Source organism: Leiobunum rupestre, chromosome 3 (genome assembly GCF_980474605.1).
Source record: "Leiobunum rupestre chromosome 3, qqLeiRupe1.1.hap1, whole genome shotgun sequence".
In the NCBI taxonomy this organism is placed as follows: Eukaryota; Metazoa; Arthropoda; class Arachnida; order Opiliones; family Sclerosomatidae; genus Leiobunum; species Leiobunum rupestre.
In genome coordinates this window covers 16,959,489-16,978,097 of record NC_143386.1, presented here as the reverse complement: position 1 = coordinate 16,978,097, position 18,609 = coordinate 16,959,489, and the positions used below count along the sequence as shown (strand labels likewise).

The 18,609-nt window shown below is 31.1% G+C and overlaps 1 protein-coding gene across 1 annotated transcript in view; it reads right to left on the bottom strand.

Moving 5' to 3' along the window:
* The window catches only part of LOC149949702 (uncharacterized), a 45,518-nt gene that overhangs the window by 15,126 nt on the left and 11,783 nt on the right, over window positions 1-18,609 (bottom strand). Inside the window, exons 2-3 of the mRNA XM_090167891.1 lie at window positions 11,683-13,463; window positions 3,066-3,176 (exon numbers count right to left, since the gene is read on the bottom strand). Of these exons, the coding sequence (XP_090024017.1) occupies window positions 3,066-3,176; window positions 11,683-13,304 (1,733 nt within the window). The 5' untranslated portion in view covers window positions 13,305-13,463. The remainder of the gene's footprint in view (window positions 1-3,065; window positions 3,177-11,682; window positions 13,464-18,609) is intronic.

Below are 18,609 nucleotides of genomic sequence, written 5' to 3'. Positions count from 1 at the left end.
GTAAACCAAATTACTAGTAATACGGATAAAATAAATTTAGCTCTTTCTGATACACACGAATTATCAATTTAATATGCAAATTAACAGAGGAATAAAACGTATAAAAATTAATAATTTATCAAAGTTTAAAAAATAAAAAGCTATTTTTATCAAATAATTTTAAATTAAAAAGCTATTTTTATCAAATAATTCAAAAAATAAAAAGCTATTTTTATCAAATAATTTAAAAAATAAAAACAATTATCAAATGATTTAAAATAAAGATGTTTATCAATTTAAAAAACCTTTTATCAAATAATTTTAAAAATCTACTTTTTAACAAATAATTTAAAAAATCAACTTTTTATCAAATAATTTAAAAAATCAACTTTTTATCAAATAATTTAAAAAATCAACTTTTTATCAAATAATTTAAAAAATCAACTTTTTAACAAATAATTTAAAAAATCAACTTTTTAACAAATAATTTAAAAAATCAACTTTTTAACAAATAATTTAAAAAATCAACTTTTTAACAAATTTAAAAAATCAACTTTTTCTCAAATAATTTAAAAAATCAACTTTTTAACAAATAATTTAAAAAATCAACTTTTTATCAAATAATTTAAAAAATCAACTTTTTCTCAAATAATTTAAAAAAACAACTTTCTATCAAATAATTTAAAAAATCAACTTTTTATCAAATAATTTAAAAAATCAACTTTTTATCAAATAATTTAAAAAATCAACTTTTTATCAAATAATTTAAAAAATCAACTTTTTAACAAATAATTTAAAAAATCAACTTTTTATCAAATAATTTAAAAAATCAACTTTTTCTCAAATAATTTAAAAAAACAACTTTTTATCAAATAATTTAAAAAATCATCTTTTTATCAAATAATTTAAAAAATCAACTTTTTATCAAATAATTTAAAAAATCAACTTTTTATCAAATATTTTAAAAAATCAACTTTTTATCAAATAATTTTAAAAAATAAAAAATATTTTGATCGAATAAATAGATTTTAATAAAAAAAATTAATTAATTAAAAAATAATCGACAACCCCGCTGGGAAAGAGAGAAATTGACACATAGAAGCTCGACCACCAAAGACTTCTTCAGCCTTTCTCTTACAAATTATTGTTGGTCGAATTTAAAATTGCCAGTTTGCCTTTAATACACCGAAAACTACTAAATCTTACCTTTAGAAGACCTGAAAAAATTGGGCTGCTTTCCCCCCTTCAATCAACACTAGTAATTTGACACACTCACTTAAAAATAAACAAGTTTCACACGGGAATTAAAAAATTTAAGCGGAGATATTTTATAAGGCATACACTTCTATCAGGAATTCATATTCGCTACTAGGAATGAGCATCGGAACATATCTTCTACGCTACTATGTGACGGGGCACTTTGGGCTGGCTTGGAAATAAAACGTTTATAAACTGGACCAGTGAATCGCCGCAATTATCTAACTGGTCCTTTTGACCATTATATTAAAAATATAATAATAATAAAAATAACCAGCTAGGCTGATACCCAAGGCACCACCTTAGGCCTAAGTCATCAAGTTACTTTTAAAGCGATTAATTCAGGTGGCCAGGTTACAATGCGTAGGAGGGTGGTGGCAAGCAACTGGTCCCCGAGACCATCGACTCCGTTTTCAGAAAGTAATAAATTTAATCAATTCAATCGCGAGGTTTCAGTTCAATAATTTTCAAATCGTTTTAAACACGATTAAATTTGATTTAATCTTAATAATAATAATACTAGTGATCTTTCAGCAGCTTACCAGTGGGAGAGCTAAGCCCATTGCTCCACCAGAATAGAGAGGGGGGAAATCATTCCTATTAGGATATATTATTTCCGCTTCTACGTGTAGGGAGATGGCACGCCGGTATCGTTAGAGTCACCTTTTACGTCGCCATAACTTCCGCTAAGCTAGGGTAGTCCGATATTAATTATGACTGAAATCGTGATTTAAAATAAGGTTTTTTAAATACATTGATTGCAATCACCCAATGTATTTAAATGGAGAATTTAAAAATGAAAAAAAAAGGTTTTAAAACAATTTCAGTACAAAAATAATCAGGGCAAACAAAATATTAAATAGTAATTAAGATTTAATTTAATTTTATATTATATAACCGATATAAAAAAGTATAGTTCAATTAGACTGAAAAGATAAAATAAAAATCGATCTCAATTAAAAAATCGATTTCAATAAAAAATTATCTCAATAAAAAAATCAACCTCGATAAAAAATCCATCTCGATAAAAAAAACAATCTCGATAAAAAAAACAATCTCGATAAAAAAAACAATCTCGATAAAAAAAACAATCTCGATAAAAAAAACAATCTCGCTAAAAGATCAATCTCGCTAAAAGATCAATCTCGCTAAAAGATCAATCTCGCTAAAAGATCAATCTCGCTAAAAGATCAATCTCGCTAAAAGATCAATCTCGCTAAAAGATCAATCTCGCTAAAAGATCAATCTCGCTAAAAGATCAATCTCGCTAAAAGATCAATCTCGCTAAAAGATCAATCTCGCTAAAAGATCAATCTCGCTAAAAGATCAATCTCGCTAAAAGATCAATCTCGCTAAAAGATCAATCTCGCTAAAAGATCAATCTCGCTAAAAGATCAATCTCGCTAAAAGATCAATCTCGCTAAAAGATCAATCTCGCTAAAAGATCAATCTCGCTAAAAGATCAATCTCGCTAAAAGATCAATCTCGCTGAAGGATCAATCTCGATAAAAAATCAATTTCGATAAAAAAATCGATTTCAATCAAAAAATTAATTCCAATAAAAAAATCGATCCAAAGAAAAATCGATCATAGTGAAAAATTGACCATAGTAAAAAAAAATCAATCTTAGTAAAAAAATCGATATTAGTAAAAAAATCGATCTTAATGTAACATCGATTGATTTAATTTTGATTTAAAAAAAAACGGACAAAGTGGCAACTCTGCTCCCCTTCTCGGGGGAGAGAGAATTTCGACTACCATCTCCCTAAACAGGGTAACATCACATGACTACATGTCACACACCATTCCAATTTTGATAAAATTTGTACTTGAATTTCGGCTCGGCGTTCTGGGGTGGATCGAGTGCCTCGGGCGCCTGGCAGTAGGCCGTACCGTACGACACCGCTTTCTTACGCTTACTGGGTTTCTTTAGCCTGTCACTGGAATAAACGACTGTCATCGGTACCCAGCTGTCACACCAACAACTACAGACACTACAACGCCGACCCACCAACCAATTATTACTCTAACAGAAGAATGTATTCATTTACGAATAATGACTATGTTGAATCGATTTGCAGCTATTCATTTTACAGAAAATTATATTAGTCACTTTGATTTGGTAGCATTTGTCCGAACTGTAAAAATATGGCTCAGATGGCCGAATTACGGTTTCATTTGTCTGAAATTTTTTTGTATAATTTGTTGGCAATTTAACCGTTATATCCGTGTGTCAATTGTCCCAATGTTATACATTGGCTTTAGTCAAATTCGAAAGAATCACATTTAACCGAATCCGTAAAAAATGGAGTCCCAAACGTGCGGTTTTTTATCTTAACATGAATAATTGTGGAACTTCAATCTAACCTAAATTCCAATGAAAACAGACACCTAACCTAACCTATTTAACCTAACCTAACGGAATCAAAGCCAACACTATTTTTGCGATGGAAATTCGAACAAATGCTACTACTCGTTCAGACAAATGACACTCAAGGTCATTAAATTCGTACAAATGGAACCATTTCGGTTTTCGAGTTCGGACAAATGAGTATTCGGACAAACGCGACACTATTCGGACAAATGCTACTACCCCAGTAACTTTCAGTGTTCCGAAGTGGTAAATGTCAGGTGCCAAATATGTGGCAAAAAGTGTTAAATACCGACATGGCGAATAATACTTTTACTGTCTATTATGCCAAATAGTAGTAAATAATAAATTTTAATAAAAATTCAAAAAAATACCAAAGAAAAAATATGTTTGTGCTATTTTAAACAAATATACTGGATTAGTTGCAAGGTTTTGGGCTAGAGACCCAATTATAGCCCATTCTAGTTATTTCATTTGGCTATTTTTCAAAGATTTTTCCTGAGTTTGAATTCGTCTGCTATCTATCTTTAAGGTGTTTTTAATGGTACTTTTGTGAAAAACTGAAACATTATCTCACATATAAGTGATGCTACATATCTGAAAGATATTATTTACATCATTTAAATGCATTTACTGATTATTAGTCGCTATTTGTCACTTTTTGCCATATTTGCCACTTTTAGCCACTGACATGGACTTTATTCTAAAGTTAGGTAACACTGGTAATTTTTAGGTAAATATAGGAAATTATAGGATATTCAGTGAATTTATAGGAAATTATAGGAATAGATATAATAAAGGTAAAACAAATGCTTTTAAAGCAGCTTTGGTTTACTTATAATATTAGATTTAATATGAAAACATCGCAGACTTAGTGACTAGATATTTTTTAAGGCAGCGGTTCCCAAAAGGTGTTCCGCGGAGCCCTGGGCAGCGTTGCCAGTTCTAAAATCTGAAATTATCGTATCTAAGTAAAACAATTATCGATTTTCCTGGAAAATTATTACACATTTCTTTTTGGCGCTAAATTTGAATTCATACATAAATCCGTTGAATTTAGACGATTTTTGAACGCACTACAAGAGTTTTATTTAAACAAAATGCTTATTATCATTATTAACTGAACTTAAAGGCCTAGGTTTTCTTCTGCCTGTTTTCCGTTAATATGTTTAAAAATGTATAAAAAATGCGGTACAGCAAGGAGTAATAAACTCACACTCAGGACTACGCAGCACGTTCGGCAGAAAATGTATATCATTCATATTTAATAGAAGTTAAATAAATTAATAATAAAATTTAAATCGTTCGTATTTTTTTCAAATAAATCTAAACATTATCGTACATTTTCGTACGTTGAGGCAGAATTATCGAAACAATGGTACGATATCGTACGCCATGAAAATAATAGTAAGCAATAAAAATGTCGATGAAATTAACGCACTGTGCGATAATTATCGTACGTCTGGCCACGCTGCCCTGGGGTTCCGTGGAAGGGTCACAGGGGTTCCGAGAATTCACAGGGGTTCCGAGAATTCGCAGCGCGGCCATCTTTGTTTGTGTCAAAAGTCTTTTAAGATATGCAATAAAAATGGGAACCGCTGTATTATGGTACATATTACATTTTCATTTTAAAACAGCAAAAATAGGAAGTGTTGTCACCATGCTAGTCTCTATGTAGTCATTCTCGCTAAATATACATACAGGGTGTCCACTAAAAACAAAAAACGATAAATAACAGAAAAACTTTTTTTTTATTTAACCATGTCTTCAAGGTCATTCAAATCTCGATAACCGTTGGGTTTATGGATTTGGTGCCAATTGGAAAGTTGTTGTTCTATTTGACCAATCAGAAGTCGATAAATTCAACAGGGTGACCACAGAATATTTTTAATTCCTTTAAAGGAATTATAGGAGCTAAATCAGTGAAATATAGGAAAATATATAGGAAGAAAATTGGGGGAAAAAGGAAGAAATAGGAGAAAATTAATTATACAATAAAAGAAAACGGTTGTCAAAATTATTTAAAGGGGGAATAACATTCAAAATAAAGTGGATAACCGATAGAAATAGTCGAAAACTATCGGCAGACAGTGTTGGAAATAAGCATCTTTAAAAACTAGGACAATATGAAGACTTCTAAGGGTAAAATATCAACTATTTTAATTTCTTCAGACTTTGAGTTAAAATAGGCTATTATAGGAAATTTTATGAAATTATAGGACAAAAAAGTAAATACGTTAAATTTTAGAAAAAATAATAAATATAGGAACTGTGGTCACCCTGATTCAAGTTTTTCGAGAAAGAATAATTAATGCCTTCCGTGAAATTTAAATTTAAATGTTGAACAACACTATGAACTCGGTCGTTAAACGAGCTCAAGCATGTATTGTAGCCGACGGTGGCATAATTGAACCGTTGTAAACTATTCATTATTTATTTGATTTAGTCACATTAAAACTTATCAGATTATTTTATTAACAAACACTGAATTCATTAACTATCAATTTCTCGGCTTCCGATTGGTCAAATTTGGTAAAATCAAAGTTATTTGAACTAAAATTATGGCGAGCAACAACTTTCTAATTGGAAGCAAATCCATAAACCCAACGGTTACCGAGATAGATTTTGAATGACCTTGAAGACATAGTTCAAGGTCATTCAATTTTACACTAGTAAATTCCCCCCAGTGGTGGATACATATGTGGGGCGCCCCTCCCTCCTTGACGCTTAAGCTTTGCATGTGACTTAATGATTTGCTATTACACCCATAGCTCAAGATGTCTTTTAGCACGAGCAATGTTCCATAGAAATTTTAAATTTAAAAAAAATGTTTTAGTTTTTTATCATTTTTCGTTTTTTAGTGGACACCCTGTGTATAAATAAATTTTTGTTCTGTTATTTCCAAGAATGTATTTATTAATACTTAGGGAGAGTGTTGTGACGATCGGGGGAATATTATGTTCGAATTCTACCCTGTCACGAGAGGGGGGAAGAAAAACGTCACCGGAGACGGCTTCAATGGCGTCGGAAGACGTTAGTTTTAGGGTACCAATGAGATACAGGGGTGATTTGATTGACATTTAAGGGGATGCGGTTACTGCTGGAGCTTGAGGTGGACAGAAAGCAACGACCCAAATCGTCTCAACATAATAATTATCCAGAAGTATTAATAAATACACACTTGATATTTCTTACGAAGTATCCATAATTGTATTGTATATTACTTTTTCGTATTAGGTAGTTTTGGTAATTTAAACTAAATTTGTTTCAAAACATATTTAGAGCCAGTGAAGGTGCTTGTTGCAGAAACCAATAACATCAGCAGAATTTTAGTGAATACTTTTCTCGAAGAGATTTATTAATATACTTCTGTTTGCAATTATAAAAATATTTTTTAAAGGGTGAGTTCTAAGACAACCAACTTTATCAGCTAGTTGCTATTTTTAAAAAAGATACGAAACTCCTCTGACAAATTAGTCTATGGCGGTATGGAACAATGTAAGACCGGGGTTCAAGTTAAGTTAAAAATTGTTCGACAATTAGCAGTGTTGTCATTAAAAAGCACATTTCAACTGCGTTATCAATATCAAGTACATTTTAAAGACTTCGAATCGTTTAGGTGATCAGCTTTATTAAATATTACCGCTTCCACAAAGCTAGAGGCAATATCAATATTTGGTTCGCAGCCAAACTTGTATCATACTGAAGTGTCATATTTATTTTATTTTACAATATCAAAAATGTATTTATTTATACTCAGGGAGAATGAATATGTCGAGATTATTTTAAGCGTTTCTCCAATTCCACCCGCTGGGGCCCCCGGTATGCTCCTCCGCTTTTATAAAATCAAATAATACTGCAATCTCATTGGTTCTTAGAAATTACGTTTTTCGACGCCATTAACGCTGCTGCGAGGACGCAAAAACTAAGACCGTCTCCCCCCCCCCCCTTAGCGTGACGGGGTTTAGGGCCTCAACGTGTCCGTCGATAGTCTCGACATATTCATTCTCCCTGAGTATAAATAAATACATTCTTGATAATATATTTTTACTATTTATTAGTAAATTATCATTTATTTCATTTCATTTCTGTCAATTAGCTCAGCCTAGATTATATTAGCAATAATGTATTTATTTGTACTTTAGAAGCAGGCGTAGGACGTAGATTTCAGGGAACCAATGAAATACCGGGATGCTTTGATTTTGGGATATCTGCAAAATCCTCCCAGGTTATAGTGGCAGAGTAGGCTTCGTTGCTGACTGTTCTAAGAAAATCGTTCCCCCTATCTACTAGTGAGGCTGAACGTAAATCATAATTTTAGAATTAAATGACTAATAAATAAAAATTAAGAATTAAATGACTAATAATTAATAATTAAATGACTAATAAATAAAAATTAAGAATTAAATGACTAATAATTAAGAATTAAATGACTAATAAATAAAAATTAAGAAATAAATTATTAATAAATAAAAATAAAGAATTAAATTACTAATAAATAAAAATTAAGAATTAAATGACCAATAAAAAATAATTAAATGACAAATAAAAATTAATAATTAAATGACTAATAAATCAAAATTAATAATTAAATGAATTATAAATCAAAATTACGAATTAAATTACTAATAAATAAAAATTAAGAATTATATTACTAATTTATAATAAATAAAAATTAAGAATTATATTACTAATTTATAATAAATAAAAATTACGAATTAAATGACTAATACATAAAAATTAAGAATTAAATGACTAATACATAAAAATTAAGAATTAAATTACTAATATGAAATTAAAATCGATAAATTAATATGAAATTAAAATTGATAAATTAATATGAAATTAAAATTGATAAATTAATATGAAATTAAAATCGATAAATTAATATGAAATTAAAATCGATAAATTAATATGAAATTAAAATCGATAAATTAATATGAAATTAAAATCGATAAATTAATATGAAATTAAAATCGATAAATTAATATGAAATTAAAATCGATAAATTAATATGAAATTAAAATCGATAAATTAATATGAAATTAAAATCGATAAATTAATATGAAATTAAAATCGATAATTCAATAAATATTAAATTAAAATCGACAATTCAATTAATATTAAACTAAAATCGACAATTCAATTAATATGAAATTTAAATCAACAATTAATTTAATAATCAATTTAAATCAATTTAATTTAATATTAAATTAAATCGATAATTCATTTATTATTAAATTAAATCGATAATTCATTTAATATTAAATGAAAATCGATAATTCAATTAATAAAATAAAATCGATAATTTAATTAATATTAAATTAAAATCGATAGTTAAATTAATATTAAATTAAAATCGATAATTTAATTAATATTAAATTAAAATCGATAATTCAATTAATATTGAACTAAAATCTATAATTCAACAGATATTAAATTAAAATCGATAATTCAATAAATATTAAATTAAAATCGATAATTCACCAGTTACTATTACTTGAAAAATGACGAATGTAGATGGCGACTTAAGCGCTGGATTATATTTCCGCCTCAACTTGGCGGTTTCGGACAGTGTTCCTTAAAATTCACCTTTTTGGAGAAAAGTCCAGGCCAGTGGCAAATAGTGTAAAATTGGCAAAAATAGTGGCTAATAAAGAAAAACTAAATTTCAAAGCTTAAAAAGTAATTGGAATTAAATTTTTAAGAAGTTTATTGTAAAAATTCTTAGTTTACACTGAACTTACAATGTAATAATTAATTATTCATAAAAATTAACAGACTATTCTAATGTTAATCAGAACCTGACCATTCATATTTGCCTTAAGTAGCCCAAATCAGAAATTTGTATCAAAATATGTTTTTATTATTATTTCTGTGGTAAAAATATTTACTGACCACTTTTAACCACTAAATTCACTTTTGTTATGGCCGGAATTTTCCACTATTTTCCACTTCGAAACACTGGTATCGGATTAGCTGGAATTAGGACCTTAGATCAATTGGTCTAAGATACAACACTTAGTATTTTTTTTAATTTCCATATTATTAAGATTCAAGACTTTTCTTAATTGAACACATCGTTGTCGACGCTTTTCAGTTTCGATATTAATAAATTTTCAAGGTCTATTCGAATTGGTATTCGTTCGAATAATTTGTCGTAACCAAACAGCTGGCACTCCCCTAGTTTTTAACCATATTGATTTTTATCTACCAGGCAGTTAACAGTCAATACAATATCGATTTCCAACCATTTCGTATCGATCGATATCTCGCTCGTTCGTAAAATCAGAAGTTAATGCACCGTAGTTAATGAAATAAGGTCAAAATGGGGAGGCATTATTCGATATCACTAAGATTTTTAAATAAGATCGAAAAAATCGATTTAAATCGATTTTTCATTTGAATTGTTTTTTTATAATCAGATCTGGATTGACATTGTTCTATTTTCACACATTTTCATAAATATATAAATATTTTTGATTTTAAATTATTTTCTTATTCTTACTTTGATTAATAGATGGCACTGTATTATAGAAATTAAATTCGACCAATCAATTCCTTGAGTTTCTCGACCCAAACTCAACATCTGCTGCCATCTATGATACTATGCTGACTTTTTTTATCTTCAAAGGGTTGAATAAATATGTTTTATTTAAATAAACATTTAAAACAAGTTATTCTTTAAATAAACATTGATTTAATTTAGCGTATTTCTAAATATCCTTAAAAAATCAAGTTAATTTAATTTAATTGTAATTATATAACTGAGAGAATGATCATGGCAGGGTAGTCCGATTGAATTGAAATTGATTTAAATCAGAAACCCCTGCCATGATTACTTAATTCAACTAATTGTTTTTAATAATTCCTTGACTTAAATAACTTAATATATTTCAACGTATTTACGAAAATGTACGAACGTAGATTCTCTAGCAATTCAAACTCTTAGCAAATTGTAATAAATTTAATTTTTAATTATAAATAAATTAAATAAAGATTAATTTAAACTTAATGGAGCATTACCGGTACAATCACGTTATTAATCAATTGGTCAAGAATACAACCTTAAAAAAAATAATATCAAAAATTAAAATCCGATATAAATCAAATAAATGGATTTTGATTTAAAAATCAATCAATTTATTCAATAAAAAATATTCCTATTTAAATTAATCATGTCATACAGAGAAGCTAATTACATATAAACTAACCTCCGCCCTTTTAATATATCACGATAAATTACATTTGTGAATGGGGGGTATTCAAGCTACGATCTACGAGGAAAATAACGCTCTCCAGATGGCGATAGTGAAGCATTGGTTGTAAAATTCGAAAACGGGAATTAAAGAGCCACAACCATCATTTCAATACGAAACTTCAGTAGTTTTAGTGGCGCAATCTGTAGATATTATTTAAGTTTCGTAGAAGCGCGATAAAATAGGTAATTAACAGGAGGAGCTACTTTATCATTTTCTGAGTGGCCTGGCAAAACAACAGATTTTCTCGACGCATATTTTGAAAAAATGTGCTTTATGAAGTTAACAACACTAAAACAACCACACCATCACAGTCTTAAAACTCAGTTTGAAGGCCAGTTTTCATAAACCGGTCATTAAACTGTGTTTTAATAAATGGCGTGACTGTTCAGTAACTTGAAACTTGCATTGCCGCCGTAATCAAGTACAAATTTTTCTAGATGTTTTTTCAAGTACAAAATAATACTGATCATACGGGGACCTTTTATGCCTTCATTTGCAATAGTTTGTGTTAATACCATAGGTTTATGATTAATCTTTGAAATAGGTGTGTCAGTTCCCTATCATCAGCATTAAATTCAATTAGTCTTTTTTTTAACGGGAGAAGCTTACTTAATCTAAATACCATTTTATAACACGAGGCGTTGCTTAGCACTCGACAATCCGGTAACTAAGCGAGTTTCTCGCGTTGGTCACTAGGTCAACGTCAATTCGTTTTACGCCAGAAATAGTTGGCTACGCTGACCTCTCCGTAAAGAAGCGCGTTAGGACTAGAGACAGACGCGGTAGAAAATTAGCGTTTGTGATAAGACTTACTGTTTCTCCTTAACGTGTTGTTCCAGCGTCGATTCGTTGTCCGTGACGAAACTGCACTTGCTGCACGCGAACTTGCTGTGGACTTTGAGGATGTGCGTGCAAAGTCGTTCGGCGCGGGCGGCCTTGTACTCGCACAGAGGACACGGGAAGGGCTTTATATGCGTGTTCAAATGTCGGCGTAAACACCAACTGTCTACGCCTCTCCACGGACAGTAGTTACACAGGAAGGTTTTCGGAGGCTTCTTCTTCGGAGGTTTCCCGTCCGGGTCGGGCTTTATCATGACCTGGCTGCGGGAACCCTTGGCGGGCGTCGAGCCGGACGCCGGGCCGGGGACCACGGTGCCCGCCATACTGTTGGCGCACCACGTGAAATTGTTCAGGGGCACGGCCGTGGCGATGGCCGAGGCGTTTCCGCTCGTCACCACTCCGGTGTTGGCCGGCGTAGCTGGAGTACCGGAGTTGTTGGTGACTCCCAAGGAAGAATTGCCATTTTTGGCGGGAAAGCGGCGAATGAGACTGATGTCGTAGCGCTGGTCCTTGTGGATGCGGTAGAAATGTTTCTTCACGTGGTCGGCGCGGTTAAAAACCTTTAGGCAGACGTAACAGTGGAAGGGTTTCTCTTCTTTGTGAATGTTCTCGTGTCTAGCGTAAAGGTCTCTCCGATCCGTGGCGTAGGGGCATTTGGGACACATGTAGCGCTTCTCGATGCTCTCGTACAGGTCGCCGTTCTGGTCTCTCTGGGTCGACTCCACGCTAGCCTTCAGGTTGTGAAGTAATTGCAGGATTTCGTCCAAGAGAGGTTGGCCTTTCCAAAGACTGTCCGGGACGTGATGCATACCGTGGTGTTTGCCCATGTGCATTCGAACGCATCGCGACCACGAACTACTGTACGGACAATGAGGACACTGAAAGACTTTGGCGTTGGCGTGCGTGCCCAGGTAATGTTCAGCGATCCTCAAGGAAAACCCTACAGTGTTGCAGGCGACGCAACGAAACATCTTCGTCACGTGGTTGTAGCTCGCGACGGGCGAATTGTCCCAACTGAACCGCTGCTTGCTCACTACCCATTTAGTGTCCGCCGCGTTGTTGGAGTTCCCGGCAGTGCCACTGGCGTTGTTGGCGTCACCATTCTGATTCGAAGAGGCGTTCGCATTGTTGTGACTGTTCTTCGAATGCTTCCCCCTGGAACTTTGATGCGTTTGCGGCGGGGGCGGTTGCTGCTGCTGTTGTTGCTGTTGTTGCTGCTGTTGTTGCTGTTGCTGCTGCTGTTGTTGCTGCTGTTGTTGCTGTTGCTGCTGCTGTTGTTGCTGCTGCTGTTGTTGTTGTTGCTGCTGCTGCTGCTGTTCCGCGTTAGTAGTGACGGGAACCGCGACTAAGTTGGCCGCCGTGTTGTTGGCGTTGTTGACGGCGACATTGGCATTCCCGTTGGAAGTTGGCACCACCCAATTGTTATAAATACCGTGGTTCGCCGCGGAATACGGCGTCGCCGCTAAGTTACCCGTTACGCTGGCAGTTCTCCACAAAGCGCTCACATGCTTGCCAATGTTCTGATTGGTGAAGAGCCCGTCCGGAACCCCGGTCAACCCGTAACTGTAAGAGATGGGAGGGTAGCTGGCTTCCATCCCGCGGCAGCCTCCCCTCAGAGAAGGTAGCTGCCCGATGGCAATGTTCTGGCCGAGGGCCTGCAAGGGGACGGAGATATTGTTTGCATCTGGGTGAGAAATGGCGTCTTGTTGGTTACAAGTCCACCACACGTTGTTCTCTTCCTTTTTGATGTCGGCCTGTACGGAAACATTTCGTTAATATCATCAACGACCACAATACAATTTTCAAGCCAAAAAATAAATGTTTCACAAATTAAAATCAACCATTTTGTACAAGGGCGCAGTGTTCTTTGGTGCAAAAATACAGGTGATCAATTTTGCAAATTTTCGTACCTGAACAATAATGAGGTTAGGGGCGAACACTTCTTCGTCACGTATCCTACTTTACTACGATATTTATGGTAAAGGACACACCAGGGCCAAAAATAGTTTGGACAATACTAAATCGGACGTTCCGACAGCTACTTGTTAAATGATTTAGAGAACCAAACATCTATCAGGGTTGCCACCATATTCTCAAATTCAAATTCCCTGACTATAATAACAGAATTTGCCATTGATCTAAAGAAAAATTACCTTTAAAAAAGTGTCAAGATAGAACTAAATTCCTTGACTTTTTACAAATTCTTAAAATGTCTCGACCTTTCCCTGACTTTTTAGGCCCATTTTTAAATTCCCTGGCATTTCCCTGATTTCAATTTTTTCACTGACGTGTGGCAACCCAGTCTGTAGCAAAGGGGTAAAAATATCCAATTCTAAAGATCGACACACTGAAGGTTCATATCACAAATTCCAAGGTCAAAGATGGCCCTAATTATTTTTGTTTTATTATAAGTTTTTAGTACATAATCGAGATAAAGAATTTAAAATTCACTTCATTACATTATCGCTAAAACACGGGTGCCTAAATGAGCTATATTTAGTAAATAGCATTTTCGACCTTTAAGAATATCATTCCGAAAATAAATTAAAATCTTATATTGGAAAATTACACTTTAAACAGGACAATATAGTTTTAATATGGTAATCTCGAATTACGACCTTCAAAATGTTTACCTCGAATATATATTAAAAGCTTACAACAAAAAATAAGTAACTACTATAAACAGGGGGATCTCGAACTTCAAAATGTTCGGTTGACGTCCAAAACGGTCATCTCGTCCTTCAAAATGGCGATCTTTAAATTTGGACGCCATCTGTTCTAAAACCAATTTATTAAGCCCCCCCCCATACATAATTAAAAAGTGTAGCTTACAGAGCGCAAGTAATAGTAGTACCCTCTAGGTTTAACCGTCGAGAAAAGCTGTAGTTTCATCGTCCCTCACTATCAGTCGATCAAGACATAACTTGGACTGTATCCGAACGGTACCAGCGAGCCATTCCAAATACCGAAGGAGACGGTGCGAGAGGGATGGGTGCGAGTTTAGAATCACCGAAGGAAGAATACCCGTATATGGCATCTAACATATCCAGCACCTACATATCCCGACTGGCACCCTCCGGGAGAGAGAATAGACAAGAAGACCCACTCGTGGCGTCTCACCCACTCGAGGAACATTTTGGGCGGAAAGCGTGGCGTCCAGTGCGCTGAGACTCACCTGTCGACTCCCATTTCGGCCGCCTCGCTTACTCTCTCGAGCCTGTTCCTCTCCTTCCCATTTGGATGTTCCTCTCCCACCACTGCCCACCTTTCCGAAAGAATCCACTCACGCCCGCTCATTTTTAACCGACTTTCAAAACTTTACGGATTTGCTCCGAGAAACCGGACTATTATTGGGAGATTTTTTTCAAATTGTTTTTTTTCTAGAAGCGACGTTGACCTGCTTGGGTAAACAAATGTCGTTCTCGAAAGATTGGTTGAAAAACGTTCAGGGGTCACACCACCAATGGGGTAGTCAACGTTAATCGTTAATTTAAAAATTGTGCTTTCTCATACTTATTCTGAGATTTTCAATGAGTACTCACACAACTCAGAGTTGGCTAAAGATTTATAACCATTTCTCAGTGATTTATAAATATTCCTGAAATATTTGTGATTTCTAAATATTCCTCAAATATTTGTGATTTCTAAATATTCCTCAAATATTTGTGATTTCTAAATATTCCTCAAATATTTGTGATTTCTAAATATTCCTCAAATATTTGTGATTTCTAAATATTCCTCAAAATATATGTGATTTTTAAATATTCCTCAAAATATATGTGATTTCTAAATATTCCTCAAAATATATGTGATTTCTAAATATTCCTCAAAATATATGTGATTTCTAAATATTCCTCAAATATGTGATTTCTAAATATTCCTCAAATATTTGTGATTTCTAAATATTCCTCAAATATATGTGATTTCTAAATATTCCTCAAATATTTGTGATTTCTAAATATTCCTCAAATATTTGTGATTTCTAAATATTTCTCAAATATTTGTGATTTCTAAATATTCCTCAAATATTTGTGATTTCTAAATATTCCTCAAATATATGTGATTTCTAAATATTCCTCAAATATTTGTGATTTCTAAATATTCCTCAAATATATGTGATTTCGAAATATTCCTCAAATATATGTGATTTCGAAATATTCCTCAAATATATGTGATTTCGAAATATTCCTCAAATATTTGTGATTTCTAAATATTCCACAAATATATGTGATTTCTAAATATTCCACAAATATTTGTGATTTCTAAATATTCCTCAAATATTTGTGATTTCTAAATATTCCTCAATATATATGTGATTTCTAAATATTCCTCAATATATATGTGATTTCTAAATATTCCTCAATATATATGTGATTTTTAAATATTCCTCAAAATATATGTGATTTCTAAATATTCCTCAAAATATATGTGATTTCTAAATATTCCTCAAATATTTGCGATTTCTAAATATTTCTCAAAATATATGTGATTTCTAAATATTCCTCAAAATATATGTGATTTCTAAATATTCCTCAAATATATGTGATTTCTAAATATTCCTCAAAATACATGTGATTTCTAAATATTCCTCAAATATTTGTGATTTCTAAATATTCCTCAAATATTTGTGATTTCTAAATATTCCTCAAATATTTGTGATTTCTAAATATTCCTCAAAATATATGTGATTTCTAAATATTCCTCAAATATATGTGATTTCTAAATATTCCTCAAATATATGTGATTTCTAAATATTCCTCAAATATTTGTGATTTCTAAATATTCCTCAAATATTTGTGATTTCTAAATATTCCACAAATATATGTGATTTCTAAATATTCCACAAATATTTGTGATTTCTAAATATTCCACAAATATTTGTGATTTCTAAATATTCCTCAAATATTTGTGATTTCTAAATTTTCCTCAAATATTTGTGATTTCTAAATAATCCTCAAATATTTGTGATTTCGAAATATTCCTCAAATATTTGTGATTTCTAAATATTCCACAAATATATGTGATTTCTAAATATTCCACAAATATTTGTGATTTCTAAATATTCCTCAAATATTTGTTATTTCTAAATATTCCTCAAATATTTGTGATTTCTAAATATTCCTCAATATATATGTGATTTATAAATATTCCTCAAAATATATGTGATTTTTAAATATTCCTCAAAATATATGTGATTTCTAAATATTCCTCAAATATATGTGATTTCTAAATATTCCTCAAATATTTGTGATTTCTAAATATTCCTCAAATATTTGTGATTTCTAAATATTCCTCAAATATTTGTGATTTTTAAATATTCCTCAAATATTTGTGATTTTTAAATATTCCTCAAATATTTGTGATTTCTAAATATTCCTCAAATATTTGCGATTTCTAAATATTCCTCAAAATATATGTGATTTTTAAATATTCCTGAAATATTTGTGATTTCTAAATATTCCTCAAATATTTGTGATTTCTAAATATTCCTCAAATATTTGTGATTTCTAAATATTCCTCAAATATTTGTGATTTCTAAATATTCCTCAAATATTTGTGATTTCTAAATATTCCTCAAATATTTGTGATTTCTAAATATTCCTCAAATATTTGCGATTTCTAAATATTCCTCAAAATATATGTGATTTTTAAATATTCCTCAAAATATATGTGATTTCTAAATATTCCTCAAATATGTGATTTCTAAATATTCCTCAAATATTTGTGATTTCTAAATATTCCTCAAATATATGTGATTTCTAAATATTCCTCAAATATTTGTGATTTCTAAATATTCCTCAAATATTTGTGATTTCTAAATATTCCTCAAATATTTGTGATTTCTAAATATTCCTCAAATATTTGTGATTTCTAAATATTCCTCAAATATATGTGATTTCTAAATATTCCTCAAATATTTGTGATTTCTAAATATTCCTCAAATATTTGTGATTTCTAAATATTCCTCAAATATATGTGATTTCGAAATATTCCTCAAATATATGTGATTTCGAAATATTCCTCAAATATTTGTGATTTCTAAATATTCCACAAATATATGTGATTTCTAAATATTCCACAAATATTTGTGATTTCTAAATATTCCTCAAATATTTGTGATTTCTAAATATTCCTCAATATATATGTGATTTCTAAATATTCCTCAATATATATGTGATTTCTAAATATTCCTCAATATATATGTGATTTTTAAATATTCCTCAAAATATATGTGATTTCTAAATATTCCTCAAAATATATGTGATTTCTAAATATTCCTCAAATATTTGCGATTTCTAAATATTTCTCAAAATATATGTGATTTCTAAATATTCCTCAAAATATATGTGATTTCTAAATATTCCTCAAATATATGTGATTTCTAAATATTCCTCAAAATACATGTGATTTCTAAATATTCCTCAAATATTTGTGATTTCTAAATATTCCTCAAATATTTGTGATTTCTAAATATTCCTCAAATATTTGTGATTTCTAAATATTCCTCAAAATATATGTGATTTCTAAATATTCCTCAAATATATGTGATTTCTAAATATTCCTCAAATATATGTGATTTCTAAATATTCCTCAAATATTTGTGATTTCTAAATATTCCTCAAATATTTGTGATTTCTAAATATTCCACAAATATATGTGATTTCTAAATATTCCACAAATATTTGTGATTTCTAAATATTCCACAAATATTTGTGATTTCTAAATATTCCTCAAATATTTGTGATTTCTAAATTTTCCTCAAATATTTGTGATTTCTAAATAATCCTCAAATATTTGTGATTTCTAAATAATCCTCAAATATTTGTGATTTCGAAATATTCCTCAAATATTTGTGATTTCTAAATATTCCTCAAATATTTGTGATTTTTAAATATTCCT